The sequence below is a fragment of the Dendronephthya gigantea genome, unplaced genomic scaffold, assembly GCF_004324835.1.
Source record: "Dendronephthya gigantea isolate DGI-Jeju-01 unplaced genomic scaffold, DenGig_1.0 000107F, whole genome shotgun sequence".
NCBI lineage: Eukaryota > Metazoa > Cnidaria > Anthozoa > Malacalcyonacea > Nephtheidae > Dendronephthya > Dendronephthya gigantea.
This window is the reverse complement of record NW_021163117.1, coordinates 156,068-172,325: the sequence shown is the minus strand read 5'-3', so window position 1 is coordinate 172,325 and position 16,258 is coordinate 156,068. Positions and strand designations below refer to the sequence as shown.

Sequence of the window (16,258 nt, the reverse complement as noted above, 5' to 3'; positions counted from 1 at the left end):
AAGAGGGAACTAAAGCAACGGAATGTCAGAGTCAGCCAGACCTTACCCAAGGGGTTATTTTTTCCAAGAAATTGTTTGCTGTTGTTTAATTCTGTTTGTTTTCTGTATCATCGTCGTCATCATGTTCAAGATGACTCACTTCGTCGCTGTGATCGCCTCTTCAACGCTGATTGCAGGAGAAAACACAGCGTCGAGCACGGCGTTGTTTGCTGTCTTGCCGAGAGCTTCAACTTTTGCCAACAACGTTGCTGGACAAACTGGGCAATGGTTAATGTTAGATCAGTGGGCAGAACACAAATTTTATGTATGTATGTATGTATGTATTATGTAGGGGTTCCACATCCACGGAAAACATTCCAAACGGGGTTCACTTTTTTGCAGGTAGGCAAATCGCATTTTCTATGCTGAAAATATTTTTGAAGTAGTCTTTTAAAGATTTATGTATATATATAATATATATATATAATATATATATATATAATATATATATTATATATATAGATATTATATACATGCTAAGCGACATGCTAATTAAGCAAATCTGAGTTTAAAAGCATGTGCATATATGTATATACATGCTATTAAACTCAGATTTGCTTAGCATATGTCGCTGCCTTTTTTGAAAATAAAGATCTTTACAAGCATTGCAGTACTGTTGGTGGCAGTATTTTCACTAAATGCGACTGTGTTCCCCCTCATTTATTTTGTATTCTATTTACCTGTATGGGTTTTGTGGGGTTTCCACTGATGTGAACACTAGTGGAAGTAATTGGTTGGTGACAATCTTCTCATCAAACAAGTTGATAAGTTTCCACTTAGTGGTGTGTTTTGGTTGTCTTTGGGCTTGAGGTTGTTGAACTGCCATGTTGAGGTGGCTAAAAAGGGATTCAAACTTGAGGGTGAGGAATTCAGCTGCCTTTGCTATTAATTTACTAATTCTTTTCGAACTGAAATTAAATTTCCTAGGTGGCACAAATAGTGAATAGATGGAATGCAGCTCAGCTTACAGGCATTTTGGTCCTTCTTAACACAATGTGTAAGTTCTCAACTAGATATTGATCAAATGCGGCCAAGTTTTGGTGTACAGTATCAAACACTGGAGTCTGGAGGGCTGTTTCTTATTTTGTCAGTGGGCCAAGGTGACCAACACAGCTGATAAAATTGCATTCAAAGCAAAGAAATTGATGCCTGTAAGCATGAGCTGCATTCTTTCCAGTCAGTAGTTGTGCCACCTAGGAAATTTAATTTCAGTTCCAAACAAATTAGTAAATTAGTAGCAAAGGCAGCTGAATTCCTCACCCTCAAGTTTGAATCCCTTTTTATACTCACCTCAACATGGCAGTTCAACAACCTCAAGCCCAAAGACAACCCAAACACACCACTAAGTTGAAACTTCTCAACCTGTTTGGTGAGAAGATTATCACCAATCAATTGCTTCCACTAGGGTACACATCAGTGGAAACCCTACCAAACCCATACAGGTAAAAAGAATGCAAAACAAATGAGGGGGGTGTTTCAGAGGAACACAGTTGCATTTAGTGAGAATACTGCCACCAACAGTAATGCAATGCTTGTAAAGATCTTTAATTTCAAAAGAAGCAGCAACATGCTAAGCAAATCTGAGTTAGCATGTGCATACATAAATATATATAAATCCTTAAAAGTACTTCCAAAATATTTCCAGCATAGAAAATGCGATTTGCTTACCTGCACAAAAATGAGCCCCCTTTATTTGGAGTGCTTTCCGTGGATGTGGACATTTGCTTCACATTGAATGTGTTCTGCCTATCATTAGCCATTGCCCAATTTGTCAAGCAACGTTTTTGGCAAAAGTTGAAGCTCTTGGCAAGACAGCAAACAACGCTGTGTTTTCTCCTGCAAATATCAGCGTTGACGAAGCAGCGACGAAGAGAGTGATCCTGAAGATGACGACGACTACGACGATGATACAGAAAACAAACAGAATTAAACAACAGTAAACAATTTCTTGGAGAAAATAACCCCTTGGGCGAAGGTCTGACTGACTCTGACATTCCGTTGCTTTAGTTTCCTTTTCCAAGAAGCCACTACACTTACACTTGTAACTCTGACGTTTCCGACGAGAAAGGTATTACTGTGTACCACAGAATTGGGTTTTTACTACACAATAGTCAGTCTACTGGAAGGAAATACGTTTAAAGTGCAAAATTTATAGAGTCTGACAAAGTATTTCATATGCGTATTAAAGACAGACTATTAGGGTGTCTGCTATTTTACGCACGTTGACCCACGGTTCTTCAAACATAAATATTTCGCGTTGTACAGGGTGTCCCAAAAAAAACGAAAACTATTGAAATCACTCATTGTTAAAATTTGAATGCCGTGCTGACGAATTTCAGCCCGTGGGGATTTAATGCAACTTATAAAATGCTAAATGCTGTGTATTGCTAGAGATAGGGGACATATCGAAGGTCATGGTCCTTGAGATGCACATTTAAATATTGTTATCCATATTTGTAAATTGTAAATATTGTTGATAAATATCATTTTTGCGAACAAGCAAATTTGACTGCATCATATGCATGCCTAAAAATCCTTATGGCAACCCCGATTTGTACACTTGTGGGCCCAACAGAGTGCTTAGGCATTCAAACTCTAACAATGGCATTGTTATGGGTGATTTCAATAGTTTTCGTTTTTTTGGGACACCCTGTAGATCGAATTTAAAAAATCCCCACGAGGAAATTAAAGAAAAAGTCACGCTTTGTCACAATTTTTTAGTTTTGAAGTGAAAAGTTCAATATCGAATGGCACGGAGGGCTTAGAAGATGGTGTTATTTTCCCACTCCTTTTGTTTACATATTTTGAATTTCGCGCATTCTGATTGGTCAAGAACGAAAAATGTAAACAAACGCACTGATTGGCTAACATTTTTCACCCTTGTTGATCTACACTGTATTAAGTACTGATAATTAATATGCAGATGTCAGAATAGTACTCGTAAAACGTCACTATTCAGTACGAGCTATAAATTCATATGTATTTGTGTGCATGTACACCATTTAATTTTTTTGGTTTTAACAGTCTTATAGCAAAACTGGCCCAAGGGGGAGGTGGTGGTATTTAATTGCAAGGTTAATAGGTGCTATCAGAATTCAGAAGTATGCATGCAGTAGAGCTATCCACAGAGGCCTAAGAACTGGTGGCAGAAAGGATGGTTTCCTCTTTTGCCTTTACTGTACCACTACCAGCAGTGGGGCAGAAGATAAGCCCTTTCTATATAATAATTTTAAACATTGTACTGAAGCTACCATGGTGCCATTTTTTGCTACCAACCCACAGTTAATTCATTGTTGCAAAGACAATTTACTGGTGCAATTACTAAAGAATATATACACAAATGAGTTTAAAGACTGCAAAATAAAGCTATTTAATATGCTCAAGAGGCAATCAGGTGCCTTAACTTGTACTTACGACAGTTACGACTTTTAATACTGTACTTCATCCTACTTTTTCTGAAATGATTTTTTTAAAGTTCATTTCTGTATATAATTTCAGCGAAGTTGATTTTTCCGCTTCAACCCTGCTTTAACCCTGCTTTAACCCAGTTAACCACTGCAGTGAACTCACTGCTTCGACCATGTTTGCCATTGTTGTTTTTCGCGGGAATTTCTGTGAAAATCCCATCACTCAAAATATGTTTTCAACGTTATTGAACGTACTCGTTGTTTTCCGGCAACCAAAAGGATAATTTATAATACTGGAATAATAACAAGTTTTAAAAAATCCTTTCTATAAATATACTAAATGTCGGACCTAATTGGCTCGGAAGAAAAGACCGAGATGCATGAATTCGTATTACACTAAAAACAAAATATATATTGCGTCATATAGTTTACTTAAAACCGTCTGGAAACACCTTTCTCAGTCGAAACACCTAAAGTTGCCTTTTAGCATTTATTTGTGCCATTTTCTTTCAGAATTTATCTTTTTTCTATCTTGTAATGGAGAAAGTGCTGGTATAATTTCGAGAGAGGGGGAGGGGGGGGGTAGATATTCATATATTCAGTTCTGCCCGACATAGTTCTAGTTACGCCATGGCAGCCGATCACCGATGATAAATCCACATTAATGCCAAGTTGTTATTTCGAAGACCAAGATGCTTTTTGGCTATATATTTTTGAAAAGAGGAAATTAATTATCATTTTCATTATATAGATTGATGACAAGAAAACAAACGATAAACATGACGAATCTGATGAAGTTCAATTACAAGTTCCAACCACTCCGAATCAAGAAACTGTCAGTGTAGCTGATAGACACATGTAATTAATGTTAAAGTTAATTGTACTCAGTTTTGTGTATAATCCACAAAAGCAGTCAATGGAGTATCAATATATGGCTAATGTCGCAGCTCCTCGCAAGAATGATTTTCATTGGCTGAACATTACAATACATTTCTGTTTCAACCAATAGCATAGCTTCGTTCTTTAGAAAGCATAGAAAAGCATTATCCAATTGGACGATAGCTTCCGAGCACTGCGACATGTCCCCAATATATATATATATATATATATATATATATAATATATAATATATAATATAATATATATAATATTAATATATATATATATATATATACAGTAGGAGGCAAAAGTTTGAGTCCAGTCGTTGTAGAATTCCAGTATTAAATCCTGGCAGTGTTTTCGAGTTAAGACATGCGCGCTAGTGTTTCAGTACTGTAAACCATATTAATTGCACACTTTTTTCGTCCTAATGATCTAAATTATAACAAAATAAAGTTCTTATTCCTTTACACTGCCCAAGATGGGTGGGGAAAAAAGCAAAGTGATGGTGCACAAGGACAAATAGTTGTATTAAGTATTGAAGGATTCTTTCCTCGTAAGATCGCAGAAAAAGGGAGAATTTAAAAAGGTGGTATGCAACTAACCTTGGAGAGGTTCGAAGAAACTAAATCCTACTCAAGCAAACTTTTAGCTGCTTCGGTCATGCTCGGTTTGGCAATATTGAAAGATATAATAGGATCCTAATTAAAGAAAAGTATCATCCAATTCTTCAAGGACATGGAATTTCGTCTGGTACAAAGATGATCGTGCGTCTAACTGCATGACAATCCCCCTAAGCACATGCACATCTTTTATGTGCCAGAAATCTTTTAGAAGCAAATTGGTTTTGGTGATCTCGTTCTCATGGCTTTCCTCTTCAAATTCCAGATCTAAAACCTATGGAGCACTTATAGGACCGTTTTAACCGGAAATGGGCGAGGCACAGACCCGTCAGCCAGGATGACTTGAGGCAAGTGGTCAACGAATGCTGGCAAGGTATTGAACGTGCGACATTAAAAAACCTATGGAGTCTATGCCAGAAAGAATAAAGGTCATTTCAAGAGCAAAAAAGAGGGACACTAAGCATTGACATGTAATGCATATTTGCACATTAACATACGTAAAATGAATATCATAACATCTCATAGTTGTTGTACAGCATGTATTTTTCTGTTTACTCATTTACTTTTTTTTAGTTCACTTATCGGTAAGGTTTTCTGTAGGATATTAATATATGTTGCTATAACAATGAAATACAGTCACTGGACTCAAACTTTTGCCTCCTACTGTATATATATATATATATGATTCGCTCTACTTGTAATTAGTATTGAGCACTCTTTTATCCATTACAAACAATTACACTTGGATATATATATATATATATATATAATAATATATAATATATAATATATATATATATATAATATATATTATAATATATAGGATATCATGATTACTGGGACCGGTTGTGTTTACTACATTTGCATAGTTGACTACATAAGAAATACGCGACTTTGATTGGCCATGCAAGTCTGTCCGTTACTACAATTGAAAGTTAACTAGTCTTTTATATACAACCAGTTGCTCGGGTTGAAAAAGATCCTTTCATCAGTTTCCTTTTAAACTTCGTTGCAGGGGCGAGATCCTACAAAAACTATAAACATCGCCGTCTCATCAAGAGCACTGTTTCGTTTAGACGAGGAGCATAAAACCTTCGTTGACAAAGGTTTGCATGAATATATCGAAATGCAAATGAGCAAAGAGAATGAAATTTTAGAGCCTGGATCTGCTTTTCCTTTTATCAAGGTTCGTATATCAGTTTTCATTTCATCGAGTTTTGCGGCTCCGATGGAAGAACATCCTGCTAATCGTATATAGTCTAATGCCATCAAGGCTGGTTGAAAACCAGGCCAAGTATAGCCATTCGCTGGTCCACTGCATCTCTATTGGTTTAATCCAATAATATGTTTGTGTTTAGGCTCTGAAGAATGTCAATGATGCTTTGAGAAAAAGAAATCCTGCAGAGGAAGAGTTATTTACAGTTACGCTGATGTCAAAGAATAGTGCTCAAGTTGGAATACGGCTCCAGAAATCAATTGAAAATTACTCCGGTACAAAGACTGAGCTTTTTATTTCAGTGATTCCAAACAATATGTTCCAATATTACTTATACGGTTTACTTTTTCGAAGATTATACTTTTTTGAGACACCATGTGTATTGAACGAACACAATTATGTATATCAGATTAGAAATGCCTTATATATGAAATGATTTTAGAAACCATTTAACTTATTTGCATGCATGGTAGTAAATATATTTCCGACATTGGGCTATGGGTCTTGTTTAAACAATTCATGTAGTCATTCACCAAACAAATTGCAAAATGTATATTTTAGAACTGAAAATTCAACGTATGGCACTAACAGGTGGAACATCTCCAGTTAATTATCTAGAAGCTTTCAACATCACGTTATTTTTAACATGTGACGAAAAAGATGTGAAAGAAGCTCTTAGACAAGGTTAGGAATATTAGGTCGATCGTATTCACTGTATGTTCACGACTGAACCTTCCATATTTACTGAACCATTAGTCGCCGAAGGCGAGGTGATTACAAGTCTATATATATACCGTGACCGTGTAATGTTCTTTTTATTATAATTATGCCAATATGGACTAATTTCAGAGTGACAAAAATAGTGCAAACGCCAACTACAATAACATTGGTTTATTTGGTTGTTCCTGCAGGTTTTCCTTCGGCGGTGATGTCGACTCAAGTCACTAATACTGCAAGTGAAACTCAGCTTCGTGTCGCATTTGATCTTGACGCTGTGTTGTTCTCTGATGAATCTGAGAGAATTTACAAAGAACATGGCCTCGGTGCATTTTTGGCGCACGAAAAAAAGAATAAGGAAAAACCTTTAGATGAAGTATGTAAGAGATAGGATCCTCGTACAGTTTCTAGTTAATGTAACACAAGCAGAAAAACAACTTTCTCTGTCTACAGTTAGACTCGTTACTATTTTGATTGCAGTAAAAATTTAGAAAAATAGATTAAAGAAACACCCGGAAGGGCAACCTCAACATGAAAATTAGAACAAATTATTCAGAAAGACAAGTCTATTGTTCTAGTTAAAGCAACTATTTTTCAGTTCCTGACGCCTTTTACCTCGTTGTTTGAGGGCATTCACAGAATCGTATCTCTTTAAATTACGAAACACAAATTGCTAATGAAGGAAACAAATACTTTTTCCTCTTTTAGTTAAAGTAGTGATAGAAATGCCAATTAGAATCCAATTTCATGAAAATTATATATTTTTCACAGGGTCCTATAAAACCTTTCGCTATGGCTTTGGGAAAGATGAAGAAGAAGTTTGAACCTTCCGAACAGGACTGTCCAATCAGAACATTTCTAGTAACATCACGTGACACAGAAGTGGGCGAACGTGCTCTAAGGACATTACGTCACTGGGGATTAAATATTGATGAGTCATTCCTCATGGCAGGTGCACCAAAGGGTGAAATATTGAAAGCAATCACTCCCCACATATATTTTGATGATCAGCTATCTCACATTAAAAGTGCGAGAGAAAAAGGGACACCATCAGGTCACGTCCCCAGCACAGATCAACCAGCATACGATAAGGCCGAACAAGAGTCGGTCAAGACCAATTTGAGTGAAAAATATAATAAGTAAAAAATGTTATATTTATATTGACAAACTCTAAATCCACCACTGAAACAGTCTACCAGTCGATAGTACAAATTACTTGTTCCAACATTCTTAACATTGTCCCGATTGATCTATGTAAATGTATTTAGTATTTTAGGATAAATTAAAGTTTAAATATATTCACACGCATTCATTTGACATTTTAAATTAAACTCCTTTTTAATTAAACTCGTGCATTGTTCTCTCTGTTCTTGTTTTCGTTGCCAGCATGCATGCATGCAAGAGAAAATATTCTTCTTAGCCACTCGTGTATAAATCTCCTTTTTACATTGCAGACGCAGTACATCACATAAATCAATTTTTTTTCACAGAATAAGAATGTGAGGACCCTGATATAAATATTGTCCACGTTTTTCGAATTTTTCTGAACATAAACTATAGTTTGTTTACATATAGACTTGACTTCACGTATAATGACCAATATTTTCAATTTTTCCTAAATTCAGCTCTCATTTTGGTGAATCCAAGATTGTCAAGGATTTCAATATTAACAATTTCAATACATTAATATCAGCATTTTTTATTAAACTGACTTCATCCAGACATCAATTGTGTAGAATTTTCCCAATGGAATCGTACTCCGTTTCAAACTTTGGTATCCCCAAGCGTTGGATTCGTCGGTGAATAATTGTTTTATCTGAATTGACCTATTAGCAAATAAATTTGATTTGGCTGTGCAACTGAGATTCAAATATGCACCTTTCCTCATGTGAAGGACACGAAGATAAAATCTACAATGCTTGGAATCATTTAGATAAGCTAGCTCGAGTTCCATGCTATATCCTTTAAACCAAAACATAGTTGAATAACTGGATTTTCCTCTAGAATTCGATAACTTCTTGTCAAGTTCTTCATCGACCTTCCAAGAAAACGTGGGATCCTTCTCTTGTAAGATCGGTCGTTCTATTGGTTTATCTTCGAGTTTTTCTCGTCGCATGTGCGAAAATCCGTGATATGCTAAACCGTTCCAAACGTACGAGTTAAATCCACGCATTTGTTTTGCCACGACATGATGCTGTACAACATCATATAAAAAATCGACAGACATAAACTGAAATCTCACAACCTTTAACAGATCACATTTATCGCGTTCATAACGCGGCACATGTAAGTCAACCCATTTCATCAATGCAACAAATATTGTGTTTTCAGAGAGTATGGCCAAGCTATCGCTGCTTAAAAGAAGCTTTAGGGACGCCTCAGACAATGTCGAAAACTTATCCATCGTCCACGTCTTGTCAATTGGGGTAAATTCTTCCACAAGGAACTGCTCAATCATATTAAATAAATCTTCCGTGTTTGACAGATTCTCTATTTCTTCAAGAATATATTCACACGTCTCCATATCTAATCTTGATGACAACATAACATACTTGCATTTCTTAGCCACAAACGATACATCATACTTGTTTGCAAGGACAAAAGTTTTCACAACAAGACGTAGGTCTTTGCCATTGAGAACATCAAGCGTGTACATCGCTTCAATTAAAGTTGTATGAGCTTCGATTTCATTTTCATGGACCTTCATTACTACGTCTTTAGTATAACTTTCTTTCATGCCAGAATAGAAAAGTGCCTTGAAATATGGACTCTGAACTGCTAGCCACTGGCTGTGAACATATAATTTTTTCAGGAATATCTTTTCCTCAACAATGGCACTACCATTATCAGTTTTTTTTTTTGATCATCCTCAAACGCCTCAGATATTTTACTGTCATCTTCTTTACATGGTCGTTCACAATCTTCCTTTGCATAATCTGGCCCTTTCTTCATGCCACTCATGAGTGACATTTCCTCGATGGCTGTCTTGACACTCTTCTTTGATTCATCAATGCATGTTTCTGGAAAATAAGTTATAAATATATATATATATATATATATATATATATATATATATATATATATATCAAGTTTGCCGAAGATGATGCACCTCCCTTGCTTGAGACCAATGTTGCGCACAAAGGAAATGATGACTCCTACTTTGTTTAAGGCCAGTTTTAAATGTTGAACTCTTAATGTGCTAAATTGAATGTAAATAAACTAAAACACAGCCTTTAGCTCTATAACATTAGATTTGGCACATGAAAAGTTTGAAAGGTTAATTTTTTCAATTAAAAAGATAAAAATTCTGGATCATCCTGGAGAATCTCATGCACCATATCTTCCATGTTTCTCTCAGAAAGTTGTTAGCCATACTGTCAGCAATATTGTTATTTGTTAGTCATATAGCACTAATTACAGTGGTGCTGCAAATAAGCTAGCAGAGTACTGTTCATAATTATATAGTGAAATAACTTAAGCTAATAATTAATATGAGTAGATATAAGGTTATTGTATGATTTTAAAAATTGGGTTTGGTAAAATTAAATGTAACTGTAACTGTCATACAATAATTTGGAAGGGTTAAGAATATTTGATTGGAATGCATGGTGTTTGTCTTTCTGATTGATTTTTCCTTCATCCCTGGGACAATGAACATTGCTAATGTTTTTGGTACCATTCTTTATTATAATATTCTTAGTATATTTCCCACCATGTATGCAGAGACATTGCTAGGATTTTGAGGAAAAGAGAGGGGAGGAGCAAGAAGCTAAGTAGGGCCAGGGTGGCAGTATGACTCAAGACAAGGTTCATGCTAAACATTCTGTCAATTCGATAGGCAAGATTATGCACAGATTTTTTGCATTATTGACAGCTTAACAATGATTCACTTCATTTTCTTAGAAGGGCCCAAAATTTTACCAGGGGATGCTGGGACCTCTGGACCCCGCCCAAGCTAAGCCTCTGACCATATGTGCTGAATGAAAAATAGAAGTTATCAGTCAGTGTAGAAGAACAGTTTTATGCGACATATAAAATGTTCCATGATTCCCCTTATGAATCCAGGCTTCTTCTGTGTTTCTTAATAAACTGGTTTTGGAAACAAAAACCCTTCCATTTCAAAGCACAGGAAAACCTTTGGTATAATAGCCATATATAGGTGTTTAATTTCTAGCCTTGCAGACCAGTCAATCCTGGCATATTGAGCAAAACAGCTAGTGATTTTTCACATAATAATTTATCATATTAATTTGTATTGTATCAAACTTTTAAAATAACTTTAACCCTCCCTGCAGTGTTGCCAGATCTGGTAATTTTTATTACTAGGATTCAGTCAGGATTCATCCCCATCTGATTTTAATAATTACCAAATCTATACCAGCCTGAGGGGGGAAGTCTAACTAATTTTTGAGCAGCTTTGGTTATAAAATATTAATATATGGTCAAACGGCTGCCTGGCTACCCCCCCCTGTCCTTGGTATAACTTCACAGACGGAAATATTCGGTTATTGCTATCTCTGCCTCTGGCATAAAAAATAGGCAATATGGTGCAATATTTAGAATTTCTATGAGCTATTCTGATGTTGAGTCGTGAACCTACGTTTCTCGTCACTTTGATCACCGCATTCTGAGCTGTCCACTTGAGTCTCCAGTTCTACTGGTTTGCAATTGGTTGGTATTGTTTCACTATCGCAAGGAAGTAAAGTCTCAGCCTTCTCATTCACAGAGTCTTCGCAATCAAGGATTTCAAAACATAGTACACGGTCGTGTATGCTGTTGTTATTAAATTCGGAAGCGAATATATTTGAAAACTCATGTAAGTCCTCGAACTTCATAGCATTTGAGGAGACCTCCTGGAAGTTCTCCTTTTCTTCGGCCATCATGCATTCGTGTCTGTTCGTGTCGCAGACAATGTTTCCACAGCATGCTATTCAATTTCAAATTTTTTTTTGATTTTTAATTTCTGGAATTTAAAATCCTCGAATTTCCTTGAAATGGATGCCATTTCCTTGAAATTTCATTCATTACGTAATCTTATTCACCCGACGCTTCTATCAATAAAACATTCAACTAAACTTTAACACACAAAAGACGCAAAGTTCTGGCTAGTTGTATGAAAGCCGGATAGCGCTGTCCACCGTGATTTTTCAATCGCTTTAAAATCGCCCGTTTTTTGCTACAACTTTGATTAAATCTTAATATTCCTAAATCGAGAATCTTCTTTTATAATTATATATGAAATTTTGATATGAAATTTAATTCAGATATGAAATTTTATCTCTTTTCGAGCATTTTTATAACGATTAAAAAATCATAATCGTATCGTACTACGAAGGATGGATAGCGCGCTCATCGACATGATAGTAGTTCGTACAATCGGCCCTGGTGATATTTCGACCGTTTTCAAGTCATTGTCAAATCACTGATGAGCCATTTACAGGCCTTTACAAGCGTGTCAGATTTGTTTGTATATTTGCGAATTTCAAATAAACGCAAACTTGGGCTTTCAGTCGGCATTGTCGAGTAGATCCTTCGAAAGAAAATCTACCTGAGAAGCCGTCTTATATGGTATCTTTTCCTTATTTTTCAATTTTTCGTCCTGATTGGGCTACAACGAAGACATGCAAGATTTGTGTTTTGACGCGAGAGCGCGATTTAACGGGACATTCATTAAACAAACATATACTTATACCTGGTCCAAAGTTGCAGAATGACTTGTTCAAGGTCCTCTAGCTCATGCAGTACATTCTAGATGCCGTGGAAATGGCGTAATCGCAACCATATATAGATATACATACTACGCCATTTTCATGAAATGGAGCCTTTGGGGACGGCCTCTACTTCATTATGTGCTCAGTTAGTTGCTCGAGAAAATTTACTGATTCTTCTCCTATCAACGAAGCACGATAAACCAAACCGGTTGGATTTTGAAATACACTGAATGTTGCTTTAAAATAAGATATAGTAAATTTTCATTACCAAGGTGCTTTAATATCTAGCCCAACAACTGCATGCTAATATATGCGAAAAGCTAAGTTCTATCAAAGGTAGCGGCGCTGCCAGGATACTCATTTTTCCCGGAAATGTTTAATCCACATTGGTTTGCAGTGATTGTCTTTTTCAGTTAACATTTTAATTTATTTATCTGGAACGATGACTGACATTGATTTTAGCTGTAAAAATGCATTAAGCCAACACGAGTGATAGCAACCACGTCAACGATACGTAAGTCCCAGTCCCTTTTGTCCTTGCATTTCCAGCAAATTATAAATTCAGACAGTGGTGGATCTATAGAGGTGTGCAGAATAAATTACTACAGGTTAAAATCGGAATCGCATTGGCAGATTTAAGATTTTGATGTAAAAATATTCTTTTAAGATCTATAACCAAAAATTAACGTTGTTCAGTAAGGTGTTTTGAATTTAAAATTAAGCTGTTTAATTTATTCTGCACACCCGTAGACCCGCCACTGAATTCAGATAAAGAAATTGAATTGAAGTTGTTCGCTATTATGTCATGCATGACGTTGGGGGGGGGGGAGGTTGAGGCCTCTGAGTGAGTTTGGTAAAATCTCTACGATTTTGAAGTTTCTGAAGAGCTTTTTTTAACCTAAAAGTGTTCATTCAGCCATGCGTGCTATTGAATTATTTATTTGAATTATTTATTAAGCCTGGTTGTCATGCATATGTCACCGACGTTCGATAATGTATTTATTCTTTGTCGCCAGTGACGAAGAAAATGTGTTCAAAATAACAAAGCACGAACTTGTGATTCATCAGTGGTTAACCACGGTAGCCATATGCATTCCTGACTGTCGGTGACATCAAGCAGAACCTAGTCTAGCCTTAAAGCGGATTTCCATTCAGTGCAAAAAGTTGCGCGATCGATTTTTTGCGATCAATTTCTTTTGAAATGTGCATGTTTATTCAAGCTCATCTAACTGGATTAGTCCCGCTTGACTGTTTGTAGTTCAAAAGAAAGCGATCGGAAACAGTCGATCGCGCGACATTTTGCACTGAATGGAAATCCACTTTAAGAATTAAGGCTAGACCAGGCTTTCGATACCTTAAGCAGGCACTTTGGGGATAAGCAAGATAAGGAAATAAAAAAATTATGTACCCCAGAGAATGTTTCAAATATTTTAAGTTTGTTTATTTTATTACCAGGAATGTTAGTCAAAATGAGGCGCTGTTTGATATGCATGCATGGCAAAACATTATCAGTAAATATTACTCTGCAATGCTTTATCAATTCTGGATCTTCAGCTACGTATATGCAGATATTTTTTCTTAGTACCAAAATGATAAAATGTTTACTTATTAAAATGACATTACAAACAGCAATTGCAGTCAAGTATTTTAAGAATAATACGTCCATAAGCTTTTCTGTATTTCGTATGTCTTATTCCGTAAATGAAAGCATTCACGATCGAGTTTATTCCATAAATTTCATAGTTAACAACCACAAACCAAATCTGCCGACATGAACCACCACAAAATTTCAACAATACGGTCCCGATAACCGATGGTAAAAAGCAACAGATCGTCAAAACAATAATAACAATAGAAAATGTTTTCACTTCTGTAAATGCTTGAAATAAACGAATTATAACCCTTGTCCTGCTTGGCTGTTCATTGTCGTTGCTGTAGCCTGCGACCATTGATTCATCAAAGATTCGTTTGCGTTGATTCCGTGACACACGTAAAATTTGGAAATTTAGAACAATATTAGAGAAAGTGGGATATAGCCGAGAGGGAATAGTACTGAATAATAAATGCTGTCGGGTATGAAACAAGAACTTCTGAATTTGTTGTCGAAACTCCGTGAGTGAATATGAACTACTGCGTAAATACAACAAGCAGTAAACCAGACTCCTGAAACAGCCAGAAATACTCGTCGACGTGTCACAATCATGGGATATTTCAGAGGTTTTGGATGAAAGATAACGATCAACAGTTATTAAGAGAATTGTAGCCACTGAAGCAAACAACAATGACCAGATGGTAGAACGACTTAACTTACAAAACAAGTTCTGATCACTTTCAATGTTTAATACAGTTTGAATCAACTCGATGATCCATAGTGGATAAAATGTTAAACAAACGAGAAGATCCGCTAATGCCAAGTTTGCTATCAAGTAAGATGTCGCTGTCTTTTCTTTACGCAACAAAATTGTGTATATTATAACTGTGACATTTCCCAATACTCCAATAATCATCGCGACGAATTTAAAAGCAACTGAGATGATAAGAACACTGCTGGCAACTGAAACAAATGATGTGGCGTTTGTCATTTTTGACCGTTGAATACCAGTGAATGACGAAGTATATGCACTAAAATTTCTGCAAAATTAGGCGCTCAAACTCGCCTTCCCAATGACTAATGTATAAAACAAAGTAAACACAACATCAGGATGTTAAAGTTGAAATTTTCGATATGCACCTGTGCGTTGAACGGCAAATGAAAACAATAATTACAGCATCTTCAGTAGTTTGTGAATAATTATATAATTTAATAACGCCATATGTATACTTAGCTGCGAGTATTATAAACTCACTTAAATGACTTATTCCAGCTGATCATACATGCATGCCGTGTTCTCGTCAAGTTGTGTCTTAGAAGAACACAAAAAACATTGAAAAAACCTTTTGGAATTTCAATACGCTAATTCCGATGAAAATGATTATCCCATATGTATGGCATAGTTTTATTTGTCGTAAAAACCTAACCAAAGTCTAGAGAACATAATTGGGATATAATTCGTGTGGAAATGCGTTTATAATTGAATGCGGGTAAACACACTGATCTAAGAGAAACCGAGTAATTCAGTCCTCTGAATAAGACAAGAAAGAAGAGATGCAATTCGTTCAATTTAGTTTGCATCATGCAGTCATTGGACTCTATGCGCACTTGTATCGTATCTATTTTAACAGGGGATTGTGGCACCAAACTTTAAGTGTATGTAGATATATAGATAGCATATATAGTAATCTCGTCATTTTGGGAAGTGTATAGACAAATACATTAGAGTGGAAATTTTGAGAATTTGTTTTATTACTAACTTAGCTGATTTACCAACTTGACATGTGTAATAGACTTATAATGACGTCAAACGCTGAGAGTCTGATGTTACACGAAATTTCATTGCCTCCAAAAAACTATCGAGCCAATCAAACTTCGTGTAACATCATACTTTCCGTGTTTAACGTCATTATGAAAAAGGTCTATTATTGCCATTAACTAAGGTTAGCAAAGTTATACTCAATTTTTTACCGACGCTCGTGCGACAAACTTCACGTTTGACTACGTCTTAAAATCTGGGTGTCGCATAACTCATGCACACGCTTCGTGCTTGACAAGGCAGAAGGCAGAAAGCA

General features: G+C 36.0%; 2 protein-coding genes across 2 annotated transcripts; one reads left to right on the top strand and one right to left on the bottom strand.

Moving 5' to 3' along the window:
* Positions 1-130: 130 nt before the first annotated feature.
* LOC114534822 (cytosolic 5'-nucleotidase 1A-like) lies at positions 131-8,024 on the top strand. Its single transcript, XM_028556294.1, has 7 exons — positions 131-304; positions 4,198-4,304; positions 5,957-6,134; positions 6,307-6,439; positions 6,726-6,848; positions 7,076-7,257; positions 7,653-8,024. The coding sequence occupies exons 1-7, from the start codon at positions 131-133 to the stop codon at positions 8,022-8,024; spliced, it is 1,269 nt and encodes a 422-aa protein (XP_028412095.1).
* A 559-nt stretch (positions 8,025-8,583) lies between these two features.
* LOC114534821 (BTB/POZ domain-containing protein POB1-like) lies at positions 8,584-11,761 on the bottom strand. The gene is made up of 3 exons (XM_028556293.1): positions 11,482-11,761; positions 9,757-9,901; positions 8,584-9,718 (listed from the first exon to the last, which is right to left on the bottom strand). Exons 1-3 carry the CDS (start codon positions 11,759-11,761, stop codon positions 8,584-8,586), a joined length of 1,560 nt encoding a protein of 519 aa, XP_028412094.1.
* Between the last annotated feature and the right edge of the window lie 4,497 nt (positions 11,762-16,258).

Excerpts from the sequence above, each read along its gene's own strand:
- LOC114534821 (XM_028556293.1), bottom strand. The coding sequence starts at position 11,761 with ATGGCCGAAGAAAAGGAGAACTTCCAGGAGGTCTCCTCAAATGCTATG. Across the intron at positions 9,902-11,481 it reads TGATCAAAGTGACGAGAAAC|AAACATGCATTGATGAATCA; the intron begins GTAGGTTCACGA and ends CTTATTTTCCAG. Across the intron at positions 9,719-9,756 it reads GACAGTAAAATATCTGAGGC|TGCCATTGTTGAGGAAAAGA; the intron begins GTTTGAGGATGA and ends TGATAATGGTAG.
- LOC114534822 (XM_028556294.1), top strand. The coding sequence starts at position 131 with ATGACTCACTTCGTCGCTGTGATCGCCTCTTCAACGCTGATTGCAGGA. Across the intron at positions 4,305-5,956 it reads AGTGTAGCTGATAGACACAT|GTTGCAGGGGCGAGATCCTA; the intron begins GTAATTAATGTT and ends CTTTTAAACTTC. Across the intron at positions 6,849-7,075 it reads GAAAGAAGCTCTTAGACAAG|GTTTTCCTTCGGCGGTGATG; the intron begins GTTAGGAATATT and ends TTGTTCCTGCAG.